The 24921-nt window shown below is 39.9% G+C and overlaps 2 protein-coding genes and 1 long non-coding RNA gene across 3 annotated transcripts; 2 read left to right on the top strand and 1 right to left on the bottom strand.

Moving 5' to 3' along the window:
• Positions 1-492: 492 nt before the first annotated feature.
• LOC754242 (monocarboxylate transporter 9) lies at positions 493-21001 on the bottom strand. The gene is made up of 5 exons (XM_030980759.1): positions 20651-21001; positions 4989-5205; positions 4022-4165; positions 2383-3497; positions 493-1148 (listed from the first exon to the last, which is right to left on the bottom strand). The coding sequence occupies exons 2-4, from the start codon at positions 5164-5166 to the stop codon at positions 3274-3276; spliced, it is 546 nt and encodes a 181-aa protein (XP_030836619.1). The 5' UTR covers positions 5167-5205; positions 20651-21001; the 3' UTR covers positions 493-1148; positions 2383-3273.
• On the top strand, positions 7378-11745 carry LOC115922367. Its single transcript, XM_030981294.1, has 2 exons — positions 7378-7881; positions 8408-11745. The coding sequence occupies exon 2, from the start codon at positions 9643-9645 to the stop codon at positions 11743-11745; it is 2103 nt and encodes a 700-aa protein (XP_030837154.1). The 5' UTR covers positions 7378-7881; positions 8408-9642.
• Positions 12692-13801, top strand: LOC105437512. The gene is made up of 2 exons (XR_970629.2): positions 12692-13194; positions 13721-13801. It is a non-coding gene; the product is annotated as an uncharacterized LOC105437512 (long non-coding RNA).
• Positions 21002-24921: the final 3920 nt, after the last annotated feature.

Genomic DNA, 24921 nt, shown 5'->3' on the forward strand with positions numbered 1-24921 from the left:
TTCTGCTCGTAACCGACACGTCACCGCATTAAAATTAAATTGCAAATAGTGTTCAACAACACGATGGTGGATGAAACTTTCTAATATTCGAAGATATATGACCCTCAGACCATATTGTTTCATTTTTTTTATTCAATCAATCAACGTCAAAGAATTGATTCATCATCGCTCTTCAATTTATTATTTCACCTTTTAATGTACTTTCATTCTTATGCATCACGAAGGAACACTGAATTGGATTCTTCAATGTGTGTTTTGATTAATTTTCTCCCCTTTCCTTCTCCCTGTTTAATACTGATAACATTTTCAATTTTTCTTAATTAAGGCAAAATATTATTTTCATATTTTCTTTATGCAAGACAGGGTGAGAGAGATAGAGAGAATATGTTAAGTGAGAATTATCGAGTACAACTATGAATTGCATCCTTTTCAATATAATTAAATTCGCTGAAAATCTTTATTTTATAATTCCACGGGGGCGATTTTTAATTTTGCAATCGCCCCCGTGGACAACCTGATGGGGGCGATTATGGAGCTCACGGGGGCGAATCGCCCATCGCCCCCGTGTATTTTGAGCGCTGTTTACCATACCATTATATAATGGTTTTAGTTCAGTCTATTGCGTGAGTAATGTTAAAAAGCCCACTATAAAAATACTTTAAAAATACTTTAAAAATTCTCAACAGAGTTAATATCCGGCTCTTTGTAAGGTTTTACGACACGTGCTCCTGGGCCGACTGCTCCGCATCAACTTGCTAAACTAGCCGATTTTTTAACTTCAACCCTGGACCTTACACTATCCATAACCACAATCCTAACCCTGTATATTACCAACCTAAAACTCAATAGCGACCCTTACCCAAACCCCTACACCCTTGACGAAATAGAGCCCGGAGCAAATGTCATCGCGGTAAAATAACGGGTCATTGCGGTAAAATAACGGATCATCTCTTGTAAGTTGTAAGCCTCATAACCTTCCGTCTCGTCTCTTTGACGATCTTCAGTCGCATTTGAATCGGAAGTTTTCACAGGCTGTCTTCTCTTGAAAATGATTACCATCGTGGATACGAGAGCGAGACCTATCATTGACATCACTCCAAGGAACAGGAAGAGGATTTTGCTATCCCCAGTTTGATCCTGGACGAAACCTGTCAGAAGAAAGAAGTGATAAACACGTAGTGATGATGAAAAGAGTCGCATAATCAAATTGGTGTAGATTTTTTTTTTAAACTCCACTAATTTCTACCTTTTACACTGAAAACTTACAAATTAATATTCATTCTATTCATACAATCGGACCATTTTCCCAGTTCACTTTCATTATTACTGGAGCAACATTGTTCTTCGTTTTTAATCAGTTACTTATTTATTTAATCATTTATTTTTTTTATTTTTTCTCTCAAAATAAAGTTTATTTAACCCTATTTTAACTGGGCTATTTCAGACCAGGTTTTTACTGGGGGGGGGGGGGGGGGTCAATTTGACCCCCCCCCTAAGATCTCGGCCGTTTCACCGCCGATCGCCGCGAAAATTTGCATGCATGTCAAGTGAAGTGTATAGAATACTATGGTAATTTCAAATTTTTGAAAAATTCACTCATTTGCATATTTATGGTAATTTATGCAAATAAGGTCATAAAATTCACATTTCGGCCCATAAATCATAGATTATTCATATTTAAGTATTCTTTTTCACTACATATATTTATTAGACCATTTGAAATAATAATACAACACAAAAAATTGGAAGAGCAAGGTTATTCCTTATGTTATATCTTGTTTTTATAATTTCTTATGTATTTTTATTGTTTTTCTAACTTATGTATTTTATTGTTTTTGTTGTTTTATTTCATTTATAACTACAATTCAACTATTTTGACCCCAAAACAAACATCTAAACTTTAAACAAGACTGAATAACCAATGTTTTATCTATTTTTAGGAAAAATGACTTTTACATATGTTTTGTACACAAATCACGAAAATGAGCGATTTTCGGGCTGACATGCAAAGACAAAAGGTCACGTGACCTTGTAACCGTAGGTCCGATTTTCAAAAAAATTGTTTTAAAAGATGCGTAACACTCGAAAGTAAAAAGTCATGAGAGGAAATTTTTATATCTGCCGCGGTTTCGGAGTAGTCGCGAAATTTCTACAGGGGGGGGGGGGTCAAATTGACCCCCCCCCCCAGTTAACGTAGGGTTAAGTCTCATTTGTACGAGCATTCTGCTCATTCCCTCATACCGATCCATCCTCTCCTTCCTCTCCAAACCTGACAGTAACGCCACGTCATACACGTTTTACAAAATTATTCGGATGGAAGCTGTCTCCGATTGAAATTGAAATATCTCGAATTAACTTAAACGAAGCTAAGAGTTGCTATACCTGAAATATAACCAGCTGTGAGGTATCCTATACCTATAGCGAAGAAAAAAAGATTGCTGGCATCGGGAAAGTTTTCCTTCTTAATAACCTCTGACATCACGGCCTCGATCACGACGTTTACGCCGAATAGTCCGAATCCGATGAAAAAGGATGTAACCAGCAGATAGATATATGAGGAGTGAAGTACTTGCAAGAAGAACATGACTGCAAAAAGCGCCTGGTTTGCGATCCAGTAATATGGACTCCATTGAGGACGGTAGCGAAGACCAACGGACAAGAGAAAAGACGAAACGAGCCCGCCGACGGCTCCGGATGTTGCGAGGTAAGTCCCACGAGCGATATCGATTCCGTGATCCAAGGCATAAACTACGACAAACAGCGCCCACCCCCCTGTCACCAAGAATAATACCAAGACGCTAGGGAGGTAGAAGATGGCGAAAAGTGGTTCCTTGATCAGGACATCAAGATAAAAGAAAGTAAGACAAGTCGACCCATTCTTTCCGCTTGTCGGACGAATGACAGTACAATTTGAAGAATGTTGTAGAAGAGGTTCTGGTGTATCTTTGGTGGGTGAATTTGCCAGAGTGTCTTTGCCACCTTGCGGATATTGCTCAATTCTTGCATTATTAGAAGCCGTATTACACTCTTGCGATGACAATTCTGGTCCGAAATTATCCAGTTGGCTCTGTCTGTCGATATTTGTCGAATATTCGAGGCTCTGAGAGTCGAGTTCTGGATCCACCTGGCTCCTCACATCTTGGATGGATAATGTGACGTATTTTCCCGAGTTTTCGCTTGTTACTCCAGATGGTGTCACCATGAGTGGCTTCAATTCCTTCTGGTTTTGTTGAATGACGTCATCTGAAGCGGATCTCTTTGTCTTTGGAACCTTTAGCACCAGACCAATGGGAGCATATTGAGGACCATAGCCCCAAGGATTAGCAGGGCCCCGCTCAACCCGTAATATTCTAAGAATTTCTCTGTAATTGGAGGCAAGATGGCGGCACCGATGGGAACACCGAGGACAGAGATGCAGCTCACGAAAGGGAAATCTTCCTGGTAGTATTCGTGCAGCAGAACAAGCGCTTGAAGATTTATAACCGAGCAGCATAACCCTGCGAGCACACAAGAGAAAGAGAAAATAACAAATGAATCAGATGTAAATAATATAGTAATTTGTAAAGCTACGGTCACAAAAGTTCGTACGAACGATGCGTTCGTACGAATCTCTCCGTTTTTTCATGGTCTGAAAATCGTTCGTACGGCGTTCGTAGCAATTCGTAATGGCATTTGTGACCGAGGTTATTTAAAACAGAAATTCCCCATGAAAATCAAAACAAAATAATGTAGATCAGAGACTTCTCAGAATGTACCTTTAGTCAACTATGAAGTAACTTTTTGTGTAAAATACATGGTACTGCAGATAATATTGCAGGTAGAAAATATTCTAAAGGACGGGGGGGGGGGGAAGGAGAGCATATTTTTTTGTTGTCCCTAAAATTTGAAAATTATGCCGACCGATATTTCGTTAAAAAATATTTGAGGGGGGGGGGGGGTAACCTCAACCCCCCCCCCCCCCCCCCGTCTGTGTACGCGCCTGGTTGATAGCAAGGTGGAAGATCGAATGGTTCGCAATTACCTAGGCAGATGAAAAGTGGTCCCATTATGAAGAGGTTTCGCGTGAACGACAATGCAATGAGTGAACAGCCAGCCATCAGCCCCACGACGGATGTTAAAATCCGAGGGCGGGGACATCGATGTAACAGCATCTTCGCCATCGGAGCTAAAGAAAATGAAATAAATCAATTTCAATTTATTTATGTTCCCAACAAATCAACACAAATCAATTCTAAACATTTACAACAAAATGTAGAAATACATATTGGTAAAAGAGGGGTCCACTAAAAAGCAATGCTTGTACAAGTGTGAACACTTAATGATACCTAGGAATAATAATAAAACAAGTCCGTAACTACAAAAGGAACTACAAAATAGGATGCGACAATTATTGTTCTGGGCTTTAATTGTTTCGTCAAAGGCATAGGTTAGAGTTAGGGTTGGAATATTGAGGTTTTAGGTTAGCGTTAAGGTTAGGTGTGGGGTTTGGGGATTTCGTGTAGGAAAGTGACTCGGAGCAATTGTCGCAAGAGCATTAATGTCCTACAACCAGGCGCGTACGCAGGGGGGTGGTTTTGGGGTTAAACCCCCCCCCCCTCGAGTTTTTTTTATGTGTATGTTTTATGTATGTTTTTTTGGAAACCCCCCCTTTTGATTTTAACCCCCCCCCCCCCCCTTGAAAAAAAAATCCTGCGTACGCCACTGCGTACAACCCAATGGGCAGTTTGTCAGTTTGATGAAAGAGGAGGATCTAAGCTTTACAAATAATTATGTGTCATTTATTAAGTATAATTGTGATTAAGTTATGATAAAACATCGATAATTCTAGGATTCGTTTTTTCTAGGACGCACTGTATAATATTATAATTATTATGGAGTTATTTAAATTTGCGTGGAAGAAGAACACCAACAATAATGATGATGATGATAATAGTAATATTGATAATTGTACCAATAATATAATAAGTATAATGAAACGTTTAACTTACATGCCAGACACATAGTAGCCAAGGAGAGTGATGTGATGAGACCGATGATGGCGTTTGAAGCCTGCAGCTGTTCTTCCAATTCGGGGACGAGCACACCGAACGACTTGGCAAGACCAATCTCCATGCTGTAGAAGGAGAATCTAGCTGCAAGGATGATCCCTGCACCCGGCCTCACCATAGCGATATAATATATCTTGGTATTAAGTAGACAGCAATTCTGGATATTATAAGGATACAGTATAGAACCGGTTAGAGCGTAAAACAGATGAAGTGTTTTGAAATAATCTTAAAACGTATCTGTTTGATTCGGCATATAATCGTTCTTTCAATTTCGTATGTTATTTCTCATAGTTCCTTTGTTTATAATGCAAATACTTCGTTGTGATATCTTCTTTTTCTTTTTCTTTTTCTTCTTTGTCTTCTTCTTCTTCTTTTTGTTTGTTTCACAAGTGCGCCTATGGAATATTTGCTTTCAATTGGATTTGGAGCCTTACTAATCTCATACAGGGGCGGATCCAGCCGGCGGCAAGACGGGGGGCAAATCTGGATATTTAGCGGCGAATCAGCCAGTCGGCGAACGGCGAATCAGCCGGGGGGGGGGGGGGGGGGGGGGGGGGGGAGTAAGAGCACATATATATATATATATATATATATATATATATATATATATATATTTATTTATTTTTAATTACGGTCAGAGAAGCACAAATATTTTGATGCTATTACGTTCATTAAATCATTAGAGAAAGAAGACGATTCGTTGTACCGTTCTCGACTTTAATTCTCATCTAAATTTAGTCTTTTCCTTCCCCCTCCCTCCCGCGCGAAGCGCGGAAGCTATTACGTTTCATTAAATCATTAGAGAAAGAAGACGATTCGTTGTACCTTTCTCGACTTTTAATCCTCATCTGAATTCAGTTTTTCCCTTCCCCCCTGCGCGAAGCGCGGAAGCTTTTACGTTTCATAAAATCATTGGAGAAAGAAGACAATTCGTTGTACCGTTCTCGACTCTTAATCCTCGTCTGAATTTAGTCCCCCCCCCCCCCTCTCGCGCGAAGCGCGGAAGCTTATACGTTTCATTAAATAATTAGAGAAAGAAGACGATTCGTTGTACTGTTCTCGACTCTTAATCCTCATCTGAATTCAGTTCCCCCCTCCCCTCCGCGCGAAGCGCGGAAGCTTTTACGTTTCATTAAATCATTAGAGAAAGAAGACGATTCGTTGTACCGTTCTCGACTTTTAATCCTCATCTGAATTCAGTTTTTTCCCTTCCCCCCTCCTGCGCGAAGCGCGGAAACTTTTACGTTTCATAAAATCATTGGAGAAAGAAGACGATTCGTTGTACCGTTCTCGACTCTTAATCCTCGTCTGAGTTTAGTTTCCCCCCCCCCCCTCCTGCGCGAAGCGCGGAAGCTTTTACGTTTCATTAAATCATTACGAAAAGAAGACCATTCATTTTACCGTTCTCGACTTTTAATCCTCATCTGAGTTCAGTTTTTCCCTTCCCCCCTCCTGCGCGAAGCGCGGAAGCTTTTACGTTTCATAAAATCATTGGAGAAAGAAGACAATTCGTTGTACCGTTCTCGACTCTTAATCCTCGTCTGAATTTAGTCCCCCCCCCCCCTCCCGCGCGAAGCGCGGAAGCTTTTACGTTTCATTAAATAATTAGAGAAAGAAGACGATTCGTTGTACCGTTCTCGACTCTTAATCCTCGTCTGAATTCAGTTCCCCCCCTCCCCTCCCGCGCGAAGCGCCTAAGCTTTTACGTTTCATTAAATCTAGAACGTTTCATTAAATTAGAGAAAGAAGACGATTCGTTGTACCGTTCTCGACTTTAATTCTCATCTAAATTTAGTCTTTTCCTTCCCCCCTCCCTCCCGCGCGAAGCGCGGAAGCTATTACGTTTCATTAAATCATTAGAGAAAGAAGACGATTCGTTGTACCTTTCTCGACTTTTAATCCTCATCTGAATTCAGTTTTTCCCTTCCCCCCCTGCGCGAAGCGCGGAAGCTTTTACGTTTCATAAAATCATTGGAGAAAGAAGACAATTCGTTGTACCGTTCTCGACTCTTAATCCTCGTCTGAATTTAGTCCCCCCCCCCCCCCCTCTCGCGCGAAGCGCGGAAGCTTATACGTTTCATTAAATAATTAGAGAAAGAAGACGATTCGTTGTACCTTTCTCGACTGTTAATCCTCATCTGAATTCAGTTTTTCCCTTCCCCCCTCCTGCACGAAGCGCGGAAGCTTTTTACGTTTCATAAAATCATTGGAGAAAGAAGACAATTCGTTGTACCGTTCTCGACTCTTAATCCTCGTCTGAATTTAGTCCCCCCCCCCTCCCCCCCCCCTCTCGCGCGAAGCGCGGAAGCTTTTACGTTTCATTAAATAATTAGTGTGGCTGCCGCCAGAATTTGTCATTAGTATTTTTAATTTTTGTTCATAGCACCACCTATTTTACATGTGCATCGCCCTTTAAGTAATTTCTCTTTGTTACTTAAGAAAGATTTACAGCGCATGCCTAGCGCGGGTCAATGTCAATAAAAGGCCTACAAACACATTTTTAGTACGCACGAGAAAATAGTTCCATACATTCAAGCATAAGAAATAAGTTATTATCATTAATTATGTACTGAAATGTAAAGTAATGTTCATTGAAATGCGAATAACATTAGTAAATTCTGTCAAAACTAAATCGTTGGTCGTTTTAAGTAAAATTCCAGTTGGACAAATTATTTGATATCCGTGTGCCGATAAGTTCGGTGAACGCGTTGACCCTTGGCTTTTCTGAATTACGACCTGGCCCAAGCAATACGTGTTTTGTGGGGTCTTCAAGAAACGCCAAAGTTTCAAGGTATATTTTGCTGCCCAAGGATGGAAAAGTCCTGCCAACGAGGTATGTTATGGCAGAAATGTATTTAGAACAATTTAATATTACTTACATGATCTATCAGTTTGTAATTTTGATACATTATAAGTGTTTTTTCATGTTGTGATTAGTAGCGTTCAGTGAGCTAGTTTTCCACACACGTGAGATTGTTTACATCTAACGCTAAATTATGGAAAGCCATTTGAATATTTCATGTTTGAGTAATTATTCATGAATAAGAATTCTCTGTAAATCAGTAGCATATAAAACTTGCTTTTATATTCATAGTCTTAACTAGTATGCTCTTAATGCATGTTTATCAAATTTCTCGTAAGAGACTTGTAGCTCATATCATAATTGTTTTATCATGAACCCTTTTTATACTCATTCTGACAAATCATATCTGTATGAACAACTCTCGTTAAGAACATCTATCTGGTTTATCAACTCTTTAAATTGACAAGTAATCTGTATATTTACTTGTGTACATATATTTGTATCTTTCGCACGGTATTTATTATTCTGTGCTATTTTATACTTTTTATGTTCACAGTTTTCACGGCACTGTTCATCACTGTTACTTTGTTTTGACAATCGTTAAGTCAAATAAAGACATTCGTCACCAGAAAATGAACATCCGTTTCAACGTTGAGTTATTTTGATCCTGCGGCAGCAACAGTGAAAACTCGGATGGACATGACACCTGAGAAATCCATAATTGGATCAACTACTCAAGCCAAATATTTGATGTGATGTCTGGAACTGCATTCGTCCTCACCTGGCCACTAAGGAAGCTGACGAGGAACTCGGCAAGACACGGGCAATCAAACGGCTTGGAGGTTGATCATCGCTCAAGGATGTCAGGTTCATTTTCATCAAAATAATTGAAGATTGAAATCAAAGAAAGAACACTAGAACATTTATATGCGATTGAAATTTCTCGTTTGGAAACTTAAGCAATAAACAAGCTAAAGATTGATTTAGGCTTGCATATCAACTTCTCGAGAGAATTTCAGATTTAAAACCTTTAAGATCTCTAACAGAGTCTTGGTTCGTATCCCAGAATTGTAACAGCTATTTATGCTGATTTGTTTGGATAACGTAATTTAAAACAACATAAGACTTGATTCCCTTATGATGTTTGGGATTTAAATTTTCAGCTAAGATTATAATTTTCTTAAAATACTTATCTAACGAGTGGAGATAAGTTTACAGAATTTGTTATGTGTATGTAACATCTCATCAAGAATAACCTTGTGTGTGCACTTATAGATGATTTTGAGACAAAATAACATGATCAAGTTCATTTGAAAGGATATTTTTTTATTAAGATTGAAAAAATTTCTAAACTAAAAAGAAACTGATTACCGATAGTGTTTTCCTTTAAGAACAAGGGAACAAAAGGTCATAATAATTTGAAATTGATTAGAAATCGGGTTACCTTGTTGATATTGGAATTGATTTGGATTCATGATAATATCATTAATTCTATGCTACGTTTGATATTTTTATTATTTCAAAGCTTGAATGTATCGAATTGTATGTCCTGCGTAGCGCTGTGTTTTTATCGTGCCCGAATTGAGATTTGGGTTAAAGCAGTTATCTTTGCTATTTGTTATCAGCTACTGCCATTTGCTGTTACCAGCCCACTCCCACACGCCCATTTCTATTTCACTTCCAAACTTTGATTCAAATTCAAACTTCAAATTTCGGTCAAGATTATTTAAATTTGATCTCAAATACTGATTTTCTTGTTGGTTTATTTACCTCAAAAATATATCGTTCAATATGGAAGGGCAACAACCAACTGAAAATAACTTGACTACTGACTCGACTAACTTACCTCCTGAAACACTTCGCCGCTCCACTCGTCCTGTCAAATTGACAGAGAAAGCATTGCAGAATAAAGAAGACGACCTTCAAGGTAAGTTTTTTGTTGAACATATAGATTTGCATTCGATCATACAATCTACTCGAAATAGCTTATTGTCTCAAAACATTGATGGTGATAGCTTAGCAGTGAATAAGCTTGACATTACTGCTAGGCTCAATTCTTTGAAGGAGATATTTGTTGAGCTAAAAAGGCTCAATGAAGACTCCATTGATGATGAGGTTATTGAGGCAATGGATGAATCTTCTATTTCTGTTCGTAATATCTTATCGGATATTGATAAGGTATCCAACATGTCTTCTTCTAGACAACCATCAATTCGGTTGGCGCACTCAACACAATCACGACTCTCGAGGACATCTTCCAGATCGTCACGACGAGTTGCAGTCGCAGCAGAAGCCGCTGCATTACAAGAAGAGCTTACAGCCCAGAAGCTTCAAAATGAACGGGAAAAGGAGCTCGAAAGAATGGAACTTGAGGAAGAAATGAGGAGGAAGCAAGTAGTTTTCAAAATGTCCGAGCTGAAAAGACAACTAGAAGAGGAAAGACTACAAGGCAAGCTCAAGGCACAAGAAGCAATTATGAGAGTCTACGATGAAGAAGATGGAACCAGCACAGTCTCTTCTTCATCCTCGCGTGGAGGTAAAACTGTTGTCAAAAAGATCGAAGATCAGCCAAATCCAACTGATGTGATCCCAAGGGCATCTCCCAAGTTAGAAAGCAAATTGATTGATGAACCAGCCTCCATCGTGTCACAGCAAGCGCAAGTAGTGCTTGATCCCCAAGCTCCGAAGTTCCAGCCAAGATCACCAGTTTTAGATCTCGCTGATGCCTTGGCTCAGAGTCGTCTACCCGTTCCGGAGCCGCAAATATTCACTGGAGACCCACTCCAATATCCAGATTGGGTGTCGGCTTTCACTACTCTGGTAGAGCGAAGAGGCACCCCTCCTGGTGAAAAAATTCACTACCTTCGAAGGTATCTTGGTGGTCCAGCAAAGGAGGCAGTCAGTGGCTACTTTCTCCTGAGATCAGAAAATGCATTTGAGCAAGCAAAGAGCACCCTTCAAAAGAGGTTTGGCAATCCATTTGCTATTGCTGAAGCCTTTCGGACAAAGTTGGATGTGTGGCCCAAGATAACCAGCAAGGATCACAATGGGCTGCAGCGGTTTGCAGACTTCCTTCAACAGTGTCTGGTAGCCAAGGCTGAGATTGTCGATCTCAACATTCTGGATGATATACGAGAGATCAACCGAATGGTTGCTCGACTACCAGATCATATCGTCCATAGATGGAATCGCTCGGTGGCACAGACAAAAAGGGAGCGACTTTGTTATCCTAGGTTTGCTGACTTCGTTTCTTTCATTGGGAACGAAGCAGACATTGCTAATGATCCTCTGCTCACTGTGGATGTTGGCAAGACTAGAGAGAGAAAACAGGAAACCGCAGTCTCAAAACGGGTAACCCTCTCTACGTCTGGCTCAACTTCACAGAAGCAATGTCTGTTGTGCAAGAGACAAAATCATTCCCTGAATGACTGTCGGGAATTCCTTCGGAAAGACATGTCCCAGAGAAAGGATTTCATCAAAAATGAAAGACTTTGCTATGGCTGTCTTGAAAAAGGCCATATGTCTAAATATTGCCAAAGCAGACTGGTCTGCAAGAAGTGCAGTAAAAGGCATCCAAGCTGCCTTCATGAGGACCAAAGAGATTCGAACAAGGCCAACTTGGCATCAAGCCAACCGAAGGAAGCTCAAACCGCATCGACCTCAAATCCTCAAGCTGTAACGCACAAAGTACAAGGCGATGAACGTAGTGACCTTACATCAATGATTGTGCCTGTGTACCTTTCTAGTACAGAGAGGCCTGACAAGGAGGTTCTAGTGTATGCACTACTAGACTCCATGTCAAACACCACCTTCCTTTCCGAAGATGTCGGCCAAGACCTGGATGTACAATCCCAGCCTGCCACATTGTCGTTGACAACCTTGACGTTTCATTAAATCATTACGAAAAGAAGACCATTCATTTTACCGTTCTCGACTTTTAATCCTCATCTGAGTTCAGTTTTTCCCTTCCCCCCTCCTGCGCGAAGCGCGGAAGCTTTTACGTTTCATAAAATCATTGGAGAAAGAAGACAATTCGTTGTACCGTTCTCGACTCTTAATCCTCGTCTGAATTTAGTCCCCCCCCCCCCTCCCGCGCGAAGCGCGGAAGCTTTTACGTTTCATTAAATAATTAGAGAAAGAAGACGATTCGTTGTACCGTTCTCGACTCTTAATCCTCGTCTGAATTCAGTTCCCCCCCTCCCCTCCCGCGCGAAGCGCCTAAGCTTTTACGTTTCATTAAATCTAGAACGTTTCATTAAATTAGAGAAAGAAGACGATTCGTTGTACCGTTCTCGACTTTAATTCTCATCTAAATTTAGTCTTTTTCTTCCCCCCTCCCTCCCGCGCGAAGTGCGGAAGCTATTACGTTTCATTAAATCATTAGAGAAAGAAGACGATTCGTTGTACCTTTCTCGACTTTTAATCCTCATCTGAATTCAGTTTTTCCCTTCCCCCCCTGCGCGAAGCGCGGAAGCTTTTACGTTTCATAAAATCATTGGAGAAAGAAGACAATTCGTTGTACCGTTCTCGACTCTTAATCCTCGTCTGAATTTAGTCCCCCCCCTCTCGCGCGAAGCGCGGAAGCTTATACGTTTCATTAAATAATTAGAGAAAGAAGACGATTCGTTGTACCTTTCTCGACTGTTAATCCTCATCTGAATTCAGTTTTTCCCTTCCCCCCTCCTGCACGAAGCGCGGAAGCTTTTACGTTTCATAAAATCATTGGAGAAAGAAGACAATTCGTTGTACCGTTCTCGACTCTTAATCCTCGTCTGAATTTAGTCCCCCCCCCCCCCCCCTCTCGCGCGAAGCGCGGAAGCTTTTACGTTTCATTAAATAATTAGTGTGGCTGCCGCCAGAATTTGTCATTAGTATTTTTAATTTTTGTTCATAGCACCACCTATTTTACATGTGCATCGCCCTTTAAGTAATTTCTCTTTGTTACTTAAGAAAGATTTACAGCGCATGCCTAGCGCGGGTCAATGTCAATAAAAGGCCTACAAACACATTTTTAGTACGCACGAGAAAATAGTTCCATACATTCAAGCATAAGAAATAAGTTATTATCATTAATTATGTACTGAAATGTAAAGTAATGTTCATTGAAATGCGAATAACATTAGTAAATTCTGTCAAAACTAAATCGTTGGTCGTTTTAAGTAAATTCCAGTTGGACAAATTATTTGATATCCGTGTGCCGATAAGTTCGGTGAACGCGTTGACCCTTGGCTTTTCTGAATTACGACCTGGCCCAAGCAATACGTGTTTTGTGGGGTCTTCAAGAAACGCCAAAGTTTCAAGGTATATTTTGCTGCCCAAGGATGGAAAAGTCCTGCCAACGAGGTATGTTATGGCAGAAATGTATTTAGAACAATTTCATATTACTTACATGATCTATCAGTTTGTAATTTTGATACATTATAAGTGTTTTTTCATGTTGTGATTAGTAGCGTTCAGTGAGCTAGTTTTCCACACACGTGAGATTGTTTACATCTAACGCTAAATTATGGAAAGCCATTTGAATATTTCATGTTTGAGTAATTATTCATGAATAAGAATTCTCTGTAAATCAGTAGCATATAAAACTTGCTTTTATATTCATAGTCTTAACTAGTATGCTCTTAATGCATGTTTATCAAATTTCTCGTAAGAGACTTGTAGCTCATATCATAATTGTTTTATCATGAACCCTTTTTATACTCATTCTGACAAATCATATCTGTATGAACAACTCTCGTTAAGAACATCTATCTGGTTTATCAACTCTTTAAATTGACAAGTAATCTGTATATTTACTTGTGTACATATATTTGTATCTTTCGCACGGTATTTATTATTCTGTGCTATTTTATACTTTTTATGTTCACAGTTTTCACGGCACTGTTCATCACTGTTACTTTGTTTTGACAATCGTTAAGTCAAATAAAGACATTCGTCACCAGAAAATGAACATCCGTTTCAACGTTGAGTTATTTTGATCCTGCGGCAGCAACAATTAGAGAAAGAAGACGATTCGTTGTACTGTTCTCGACTCTTAATCCTCGTCTGAATTCAGTTCCCCCCTCCCCTCCCGCGCGAAGCGCCTAAGCTTTTACGTTTCATTAAATCATTAGAGAAAGAAGACGATTCGTTGTACCATTCACGACTCTTAATTTCTTTAAAAAGGGGGTGGGTTTTTTTTCTCTCTCTCTTTGGACTCCTGAGAAATGTAAAATGGGGTTATAAAATATCTTGAATATCATAGAAAAATTGATCAAATCCCGGGATCAAATTTCTGAAATTCCTGCTAGCTTTGAAAGCTCATTCAGGATTATTTCATTTTGAAAATTAAAAGCATTGCCCCTCAGTCCCCCTCGATCGACTAGATCGACTCGCTCACCTGAAATCGGGGGGGGGGTGGTACATTTAGCAGTGATCCGGATTTTTTTTTTTTTTTTTTTTTTTTGGGGGGGTCTCCAAGGTAGGAAAAGCCAGCGAAAAGCCGGCGAAAGGGGGATTCAGAAATGTTGGCAGTCCTGAGATAGGGTGGGGGGGGGGGTGCTTTCAAAGGGAGGGAACGAGCGTACGCGTACCCTAAATAACACTATCATTAGAGAAAGAAGACGATTCGTTGTACCTTTCTCGACTTTTAATCCTCATCTGAATTCAGTTTTTCCCTTCCCCCCCTGCGCGAAGCGCGGAAGCTTTTACGTTTCATAAAATCATTGGAGAAAGAAGACAATTCGTTGTACCGTTCTCGACTCTTAATCCTCGTCTGAATTTAGTCCCCCCCCCCCCCCTCTCGCGCGAAGCTTATACGTTTCATTAAATAATTAGAGAAAGAAGACGATTCGTTGTACTGTTCTCGACTCTTAATCCTCATCTGAATTCAGTTCCCCCCCCCCCTCTCGCGGAAGCTTTTACGTTTCATTAAATCATTAGAGAAAGAAGACGATTCGTTGTACCGTTCTCGACTTTTAATCCTCATCTGAATTCAGTTTTTCCCTTCCTCCCTCCTGCGCGAAGCGCGGAAACTTTTACGTTTCATAAAATCATAGAAGAAAGAAGACGATTCGTTGTACCGTTCTCGACTCTTAATCCTCGTCTGAGTTTAGTTTCCCCCCCCCCCTCCCGCGCGAAGCGCGGAAGCTATTACGTTTCATTAAATCATTACGAAAAGAAGACCATTCATTTTACCGTTCTCGACTTTTAATCCTCATCTGAGTTCAGTTTTTCCCTTCCCCCCTCCTGCGCGAAGCGCGGAAGCTTTTACGTTTCATAAAATCATTGGAGAAAGAAGACAATTCGTTGTACCGTTCTCGACTCTTAATCCTCGTCTGAATTTAGTCCCCCCTCCCCCCGCCCGCGCGAAGCGCGGAAGCTTTTACGTTTCATTAAATACTTAGAGAAAGAAGACGATTCGTTGTACAGTTCTTTACTTTAATTCTCATCTAAATTTAGTCTTTTCCTTCCCCCCCCCCCCTCCCGCGCGAAGCGCCTAAGCTTTTACGTTTCATTAAATAATTAGAGAAAGAAGACGATTCGTTGTACCGTTCTCGACTCTTAATCCTCGTCTGAATTCAGTTCCCCCCTCCCCTCCCGCGCGAAGCGCCTAAGCTTTTACGTTTCATTAAATAATTAGAGAAAGAAGACGATTCGTTGTACAGTTCTTTACTTTAATTCTCATCTAAATTTAGTCTTTTCCTTCCCCCCCCCCTCCCTCCCGCGCGAAGCGCCTAAGCTTTTACGTTTCATTAAATAATTAGAGAAAGAAGACGATTCGTTGTACCGTTCTCGACTTTTAATCCTCATCTGAATTCAGTTTTTCCCTTCCCCCCCCCCTTTCCTTCCGCGCGAAGCGCAGAAGATTTTCAGTTTCTTTAATCATTAGAGAAAGAAAACGATTCGTTGTACAGTTCTTTACTTTAATTCTCATCTAAATTTAGTCTTTTCCTTCCCCCCCCCCCCCCTCCCTCCCGCGCGAAGCGCGGAAGCTATTACGTTCATTAAATCATTAGAGAAAGAAGACGATTCGTTGTACCGTTCTCGACTTTAATTCTCATCTAAATTTAGTCTTTTCCTTCCCCCCTCCCTCCCGCGCGAAGCGCGGAAGCTATTACGTTTCATTAAATCATTAGAGAAAGAAGACGATTCGTTGTACCTTTCTCGACTTTTAATCCTCATCTGAATTCAGTTTTTCCCTTCCCCCCTCCTGCGCGAAGCGCGGAAGCTATTACGTTTCATAAAATCATTGGAGAAAGAAGACAATTCGTTGTACCGTTCTCGACTCTTAATCCTCGTCTGAATTTAGTCCCCCCCCCCCCCCCCTCCCCCCTCTCGCGCGAAGCGCGGAAGCTTTTACGTTTCATTAAATAATTAGAGAAAGAAGACGATTCGTTGTACTGTTCTCGACTCTTAATCCTCGTCTGAATTCAGTTCCCCCCTCCCCTCCCGCGCGAAGCGCCTAAGCTTTTACGTTTCATTAAATCATTAGAGAAAGAAGACGATTCGTTGTACCTTTCTCGACTTTTAATCCTCATCTGAATTCAGTTTTTCCCTTCCCCCCTCCTGCGCGAAGCGCGGAAGCTTTTACGTTTCATAAAATCATTGGAGAAAGAAGACAATTCGTTGTACTGTTCTCGACTCTTAATCCTCGTCTGAATTTAGTCCCCCCCCCCTCTCGCGCGAAGCGCGGAAGCTTTTACGTTTCATTAAATAATTAGAGAAAGAAGACGATTCGTTGTACTGTTCTCGACTCTTAATCCTCGTCTGAATTCAGTTCCCCCCTCCCCTCCCGCGCGAAGCGCCTAAGCTTTTACGTTTCATTAAATCATTAGAGAAAGAAGACGATTCGTTGTACCGTTCTCGACTTTTAATCCTCATCTGAATTCAGTTTTTCCCTTCCCCCCCCCCCCCCCCCCCCCCCCCATTTCCTCCCGCGCGAAGCGCGGAAGCTTTTACGTTTCTTTAATCATTAGAGAAAGAAAACGATTCGTTGTACATTTCTTTACTTTAATTCTCATCTAAATTTAGTCTTTTCCTTCCCCCCCCCCCCTCCCTCCCGCGCGAAGCGCGGAAGCTTTTACGTTTCATTAAACCATTAGAGAAAGAAGACGATTCGTTGTACTGTTCTCGACTCTTAATTTCTTTAAAAAGGGGGTGGGTTTTTTCTCTCTCTCTTTGGACTCCTGAGAAATGTAAAAATGGGGTTATAAAATATCTTGAATATCATAGAAAATTGATCAAATCCCGGGATCAAATTTCTGAAATTCCTGCTAGCTTTGAAAGCTCATTCAGGATTATTTCATTTTGAAAATTAAAAGCATTGCCCCTCAGTCCCCCTCGATCGACTAGATCGACTCGCTCACCTGAAATCGGGGGGGGGGGGGTGGTACATTTAGCAGTGATCCGGATTTTTTTTTTTTTTTTTGGGGGGGGGTCTCCAAGGCAGGAAAAGCCAGCGAAAAGCCGGAGAAAGGGGGATTCAGAAATGTTGGCAGTCCTGAGATAGGGTGGGGGGGGGGGGGTGCTTTCAAAGGGAGGGAACGAGCGTACGCGTACCCTAAATAACACTAAGTGGGAGCCGGGCATCTACTGTACATGATTGCACTTTTTAAGCGCTCGCGCGCTCGCGCACTTTACGTCTGGGCTATAATAATACCTTGCAAAATAACGAAAAATTATTCTGAAGTTTATGAAGTGCTTGTTCGCGCACGTCGCCAACTATTCTTAATGATAGTGACATACTGTATACGTGTAGGCTATACAGTTTTACATACATACAAAAAATAACTAATTTCTCATGCATTATGCTGAAATTGAAACAATCACATTTTTTCGTCTTCTTCTTCTTCCTTTTCTGTCTCTCTTTTTTTTGTAATATCAGGGGGGATGATTGTACAGGCCATCTCCCCTACCTCAAGCCAGGGGGGGGGGGGATGCAGCCCCCCCCCCCCATCCCCCCCGGGATTTACGCCCCTGATTGAGGGTACAAAGTGTAGTCTATCTTGGGGTAAGTGGATTTGCATGTCAGCATAAAATTTGCTGGATGGTTAACCATTTAGCGAATGGCTCATCTATAATCTCAGGTTGTTAAAGAGTTTAGAGATTCTAGACTGTGATTAGAAAACACTGGTATAGATAAAAACGAATTGTTAAACCATTACTTATATACAACCTGTTGGCACTATGGATTAACATTTTTTTTAAATCAATAATTTCAAGGTAAAATGGCGTCTGGTCCACTTGATTTATCTGTTTTAACATAGTTGAGAATTTGATATTCCTGAATACTTGTTGATTTGACATAAAATGAATTTGAATTGGTTAAGCTATTTATCAAAAGATTAATTAGGTTTTTGAAATAATTTTTGAAAGTGTTTATACCTATGTTAAAGGTACTATGTCCCATTTGCAGGCCAAACAAATATGAAAAGGTTAAATTCCAATGGTATTTGAAAGACGATTCTAACATGGAACTTCCCTCAAAAAGAAAGGGCTTGAAAATGGCTTGTAGTGGGAAAAGAACGACCATCTGTTGTCGAATCGATTTAAGTGATTGCAATCACCTATAAGTAATAGTCGAATGGTGGTAAATTTTGTGCTGCACAAAGATTCAATCAGTTTAATTTTGGCCATTACAAGTAGTGGGGTATTGATGTAGACAAAATGCTCATAATACCTGTTACAGCTCATTTTATGTATTTTATTACCAAAGAAAAAAAGATGTCAGTCACTGACAGTGCTTGACGTCTATAGGTAAACAGGTATCCTTGCATAATTTGAATACTAGGATAATATGCCTAATCGGTTTTAGCTTAAAGGGACTTGGTAACCCTGTTCAGATGAGAGAAGATTGTACTAAGGTAGTGAATTTCGGATCGATTTTAAGATCGATTTTAGGGTTTAGTGAAACACTCCCAGTTGTGCGAAGATAAGAGTCCAATACCAAATTTAATCATCCAGGAAAAACAATTTGTTTGTCGTTAGATTACAATATCCGCATGTTTTTAGCCTAGAATCTGTTTGAAACTCGATGGACATATCATTGAGCAGGTCAGTAATTATATCTACTTAGGATTTAGGACAAATATCACAGATGATGCCAGATGAGAAGCAGAAATAAAACGAAGAATAGAAATAGCTCGGAATACATTTCACGCAATGAAAAACTTATTTACATAATATAGAAAGGTGAACTTTGCGCTTACTGTTATGGATGGTCTATTGCATAGAGCAGAAACATGGACAATAAGCGAGGCAATGGGAAATGTCATAACATCTTTTGAAATGTGGATTTATCCTGGAAACGAATAAAAAAAAACCAACAAAGAGATATTGCAAATGGCAGGGCGTAAACAAATTGCACTGTTGGATTAGTTAAGGAGAGAAAAGTCAAATACTTTGTCATGTTAAAGCTTATCTGCCGTAGTTTACAGGAGGGATTAGACCGCCCTGCAAGGTCACTGGACAGGTGGTTATCTCATCAACTCAGCTCTCAGTTAACATAAGAAAAAGAGGATCATGGGGGACCAATGGTCACCGATTAGGCATTGTGTGTTATATAGAGGGCGCAAGTAGCTAAAAGTAGTGCAGTGGGCCTTTAAAAGGCACCAAAGCCTCTTAAAATAATATGTTAGAGGGAAGAGTAGAAGGAACTAGACCGAAAGGGAAACCCAGAATCAACTGGGAAGAGAATGTAAAGAGGGGGGTGTTTCACAAAGATCCTAAGTAGAACTTAACTCTAAGTTGGACTTAAAAATTATGGACAGCCATTGGAGTCTTAAAATGAAATATATTCAAAAGCAGAAATTCAAGTATTTTAGACTTTTTACAAATTCCACATCCAGAACATGAAATCTCCTTGATGCTAGAAAATATGAATGATTTGAATAATTATTAATGCCTTTCAAAATAACTTTTACAAAATATTTTCAAAGATGCTAATGGCTTTCCATAATTTTTAAGTCCAACTCAGAGATAGGTTCAACTTAGGATCTTTGTGAAACACCCCCCCAGGAGTGCACCAGAATGGCAGAAGAGTGAAATGAAGATAATTATGTTTCAATCCACTGCCTAACCGGGATAAGATAGATAGATAGATGCCCTCTAAATTTATCTACAAGGATAGATAAACATGTCCATCAGTATAACAAACAAAAAATAACTTGGTTTCATTTGGCGGACACACTCATTTGTATATAGTCTATGTGAGATAACACAAACGACGGTTAATAATATATTTTAGTGCATACTTTTCATAAAATTCAAAGGCTAATGAGAATGCTCCATTTTTTTTCTGCGTCCAGACACATCACAGCCCCATAATATAGAAATTTATACCCGTTGCATTTTAATTGCAAATAAAATACATAATTTTTTAAATAATAAGTTACGTGCATTATGACACCCCGATGCATGGAAGGAGCTACACTTTTTTGGATTTCCTTCCTTATAATAGTATTTTGATACTCAATCCTGTGGTAATTTATATTTAATAATTTGCTGACACCACTTAACAGGTTACATGCTATAGAACTTATCGTGTTTTTTATTCATATATACCTCCTTAACTATTTAATCTATGCATTTCTTTGTTTTTTATTTCGTTTTTTATGATCATGCATATCTTGTTATAATTCAAGTTACTGTCGGGGATACAGCCCTGTAACAGTTTTTCAAACCTTTTGCTGCTTCCCCGGGCCCCAGACATGTTTGGTTTCTACTGAATGTCTGAATAAATACAATAGTCAAATGAAAATACAATACATTACCCGTTGCAAACGATGATATACTACCGATATATATTATAAACATGTACCTCGATAATGAACCACGGTCACGGTCTTTGAACGGCTCCTCACAATCACATCTCGAATGGCAACATGCAACAGCAAGATAATTCGCAGACAGCACACACTAATAATTTATCTCAGGACTCAAGCTTCTCGATCGTCAAAAGATCCACATTAAAGATGTAGATCCAACATGATAGACACGAATTGTAACTGTAAGCATAAAATGATAAAACAGGTAGCAGCCGTATAATGCACTGCCATCAGCACATGTATAAATGATGCAACAAAGAATGTTGTCGTCTGCTCCTGTTATGTGTATGTGGTATGGATGAGGAAGTGAATAGTGTTCGCACTATGGTTCGCACGCAATTTCACTGACCATACAAATACATGTTTGTGGCATCATGGCTGAACGTCTGTTTTTTAGAGCAATGGTCTGCGCGCGCAGACTCTATTTTCTTGCAAGAAAACAAACAATTAGGCCACTGCCAGATTGGGGCGGTATTCTTAGAACTCTGGTCCCTTTGGTATCTCAAAAATTGTTGTTTCTTCACCGTTAAAACGAAATAGCTATGCTGAAAATGAATTTTCTTGTGACTTTTGTTCGTATCTTTGTACCCGCGCTCATATTGATATTGCGCACCAAGGCCAAGCGTGCGCAGGCCTAGTCTAGTTCTAGACTTTTTTTTTTTTTTTATTGATTTCTTTTATTCGCCGAGTGCTAGCGCGAGCCCGAGAACCTGTTTGTTCTCATTTACTTTTCACGCAACAAAGTCCGGCCCGAGAATTGTAAAAAAAAGGGGTTGTATTTGATTTTTCACCCGGACATTTCTTCAAAAAGGGGTGTTTTTTTTTTTCTCTCTCTCTCTATAGATTCCTGAGAAATTATAAAGGAGGTTAGGCCTATAAAATATATAAAAGGGGGTGTTTTTTCTTTCTCTTTTTGGACTCCTGAGAAATTTAAAAAGGGGGGTCTCCAAGGCAGGAAAACCCCGCCCAAAGCCCGTGGAAGAGAGTTCAGAAATGCTGGCAGTCCTGAGATAGGGGGAGTCGCTTTCAAAGGGAGGGAATAAGCATACGCACTCCCTAAATAACACTGGATTGGGGGGGGGGGTATACACGATACGGGCTAAAATTAAGAAACCAAATTACATTTCAATAAGTAGCCCCCATCAAAATGAAAATAACCCCCACGAGAACCCTGAATGGGCCCTTTTTGTAAATTAGAAAAAAGAGCCCCCTTGGAAGAAAACAAATATAATTTGTCCTTAAAAACCGAACACAAAAGTAACTACGCCCCTACACAATTATTTATAATGTCATAACCTAGCTAGAATCGTTTCAAGATTTCGTCTTGCAAAAATATTTCTATGGTTATTAGGAAAACAAAGAATGTGTAAAGATGATAGGTTACCATTAATCCATGGTTGAGTATAAGCAGTCTTCATATTTCATTATAATAATTTGCAATTGTAAAACATCGCATTTTGAATTGTTTTAATAGGGCCTACTCGGTAAACTGCAACCGTTAATAATTAACGGTTGCAGTTTACCGAGTATTAAAACAATTCAAAATGCGATGTTTTACAATTGCAAATAATGCATTTAACCACATGTGCCATTAAAATTAAAAAAAGAATGGCATATTAAACAGCATTGTTTCATATAATCAATACATCCAGTTATGTGCTATTTCACAACAATGTACAGGCACGCACAATGTCTTGTGACTTTTGAATTGGGCCATTGCGTCTTTAATCTGTGCTCAAACAGCCATACCGTGATGAAATATCTCTGGTTTTCACACAAATTATTCATAACAACTTAAAGGCCCACTGCACTACTGGTAACGACTTGCGCCCTCTATATAACAAACAATGCTTAATCGGTGACCATTGGTCCCCCATGATCCTCTTTTTCTTATGTTAACTGAGAGCTGATTTGATGAGAAAACCACCTGTCCAGTGACCTTGCAGAGCGGTATAATCCCTCCTGTAAACTACGGCAGATAAGCTTTAACCAATATTGTGGTAAGACGACATCGTGATACATTTTAAGGGTTATAACCTTATGAGCGCTTCTTTAGCCGTAGGGGTATAATTAGTAGTCTTCGTCAAGTCTTTCGTCTTCTTTGTGCATGGCTGATCGTCAACGAAACGGAGTTAATTCTTTTTCTACTCTGTTTGTTGCTACGGCAGGCAGCCAGTGAACACGAATTCGTTCAATCAAATTATAGAAATGCAAGTATCTCTTTAAACAAACACAACTTTGTTATTCCTGGCTCATTTTTTCTGATTGAGGTGTCATTTGAAAGGGCAAGAAATATTTTTTCTCTTTGATATTTAGATACCGCCGCCAAATGACTTTTTGGTACCCTCTCTTCAAATTGCTTTCAATCACTCATGCGTAAAATATGCATCATATGAGTTGAATCAAATGAAAGTAGAGGATCTACGCTTTGCAAATATGTTATTAATTACAATTTTGATTAAGTTATGATAAAACATCGATAATTCTCGGTCTCGTTTTTTCTGGGACGCACTGTATAATCATGATGAGAAGCAAACGATATTAGGTTACTTTTAAAACAAAATATTCAAAGCTGATTAAAATGCGGGTCGCTGAAAGAATATCAGTTTTATCTGCAATATAATACATGGTATTGAATTTCATTCAAAGAAGGAAAAAGATGTTGATATTTGTTTGAACTATGCACTTTTTACTTTGGAAAAGAATTTAAAGAGAAAAGAATAAAACAGAGACTTCTTCATATTTTGTTTTACCTCTTAAAGATACTATGTCCCTTTTGCAGCCAACATCGAATTCTGTATAGAACTTTGCAGGGATTATGAATATGTCATGTATGACCTATCTGCGAAAATCTGGGGAAAAAACGTGTAACAACATGATAATTTTACCTTTTTTTGGAGATGGGCCCCCTCCCCTCAAGGAAGGGGGGGCGGGGGTTCGATTTTTCAAATTTTCGAGGGCCAAAAATTAGTGCTCACTAATTTATTTGTTTGGCCCTCGAAAATTTGTAAAAATTGCACCCCTCCCCCCTCCTTGAGCGCCATGGGAGGGGGCTCATCTCCAAAAAAAGATTATCTTGTTGTTACACGTTTTTTTCCAAAGGGTGGCCCCCCCCCCCCTGGATCCGCCACTGCGACAACCATCCTCTAGGACAACAACCCCCAGACAACTATCCCAGGGGGTAGTTGTCTGGGTGTAGTTGTCTGGGGGAATTGTCCGGGGGTAGTTGTCCTAGGGGGTAGTTGTCCTAGAGGTTGGTTGCCCTACGGGGTAGTTGACTATCCGGGGGTGGATGACTAGGGGGCAGGTGTCCGGATACGCAAAAAATACATATAATACATGTTTGAGAGTGTATTATATATAGTAAATATGCAGTGCAGGCAGGTTAAGTCACAGTCTAATGAACGAGAATTGTCGAGTTCATTGTCCGTCTCATTGTGACATAACCAAGTGCAGTGCACATCAGGTGCCCGTTTCATAAAACTTTTTATCTAAATGCTTAATTTCTATGATAAATTTGCTCTCAGCCAATCAGATGCCATGATTTCAGTAGCTTATAACAGTAGCTTGTAACTTGTTACTGATATCAAGTTTAATGAAACAGGGCCCAGTGATGCACAAGCTAAAACATTGGGTCTACGATATAATAGGGACTTTTAGATTGAGTGGACGAGAACACGACGAACGCCGACTGATCATGCGTGTCAACGTACTTAACTGCCCATGTTGACTACAATTAGAAATCTTTTAGATTGCACTCGACGATATACAGCCATGCAGGAAGTAACACTATGAACATCACGGACAAAGAAAGATGACAAATATATAGTTCCTCATTCTACCCTCAACAAAAGAACATTCCTTCACTGCTATTAAATATGTAAAAATGTGTAGAACAGGTGAATATGCATGTGACACCCGTTCTACACATTTTTACATAATAGCAGGGAAGGGATGTTCCTTTGTCTACCTGAGGAACTGTATATTTTATGCGCACGCGGCATACTAGTACCTTGAGCATGTAAAGGCGCTATATAAATATCAATATGTATGTATGTATGTACTAGATTTAGGAAAATCAAGGGTGACGCATTCTCGATCGTCGACTGACACGACGTAACGCATGCGCAGTGCCTTAAAATGACGTCACACGTTGCAGTCAAAGCTGTCGACGTGCGAACAGGGCTCAAATTAATTTTTTGTCCACGGGGGCTCTTCCCCCCCCCCAAAAAAAGGGCCCCCCGTGAGCCTTCTCACGGGGGCT

Source organism: Strongylocentrotus purpuratus, unplaced genomic scaffold (assembly GCF_000002235.5).
Source record: "Strongylocentrotus purpuratus isolate Spur 01 unplaced genomic scaffold, Spur_5.0 spur5_scaffold_11, whole genome shotgun sequence".
Lineage (NCBI taxonomy): Eukaryota > Metazoa > Echinodermata > Echinoidea > Camarodonta > Strongylocentrotidae > Strongylocentrotus > Strongylocentrotus purpuratus.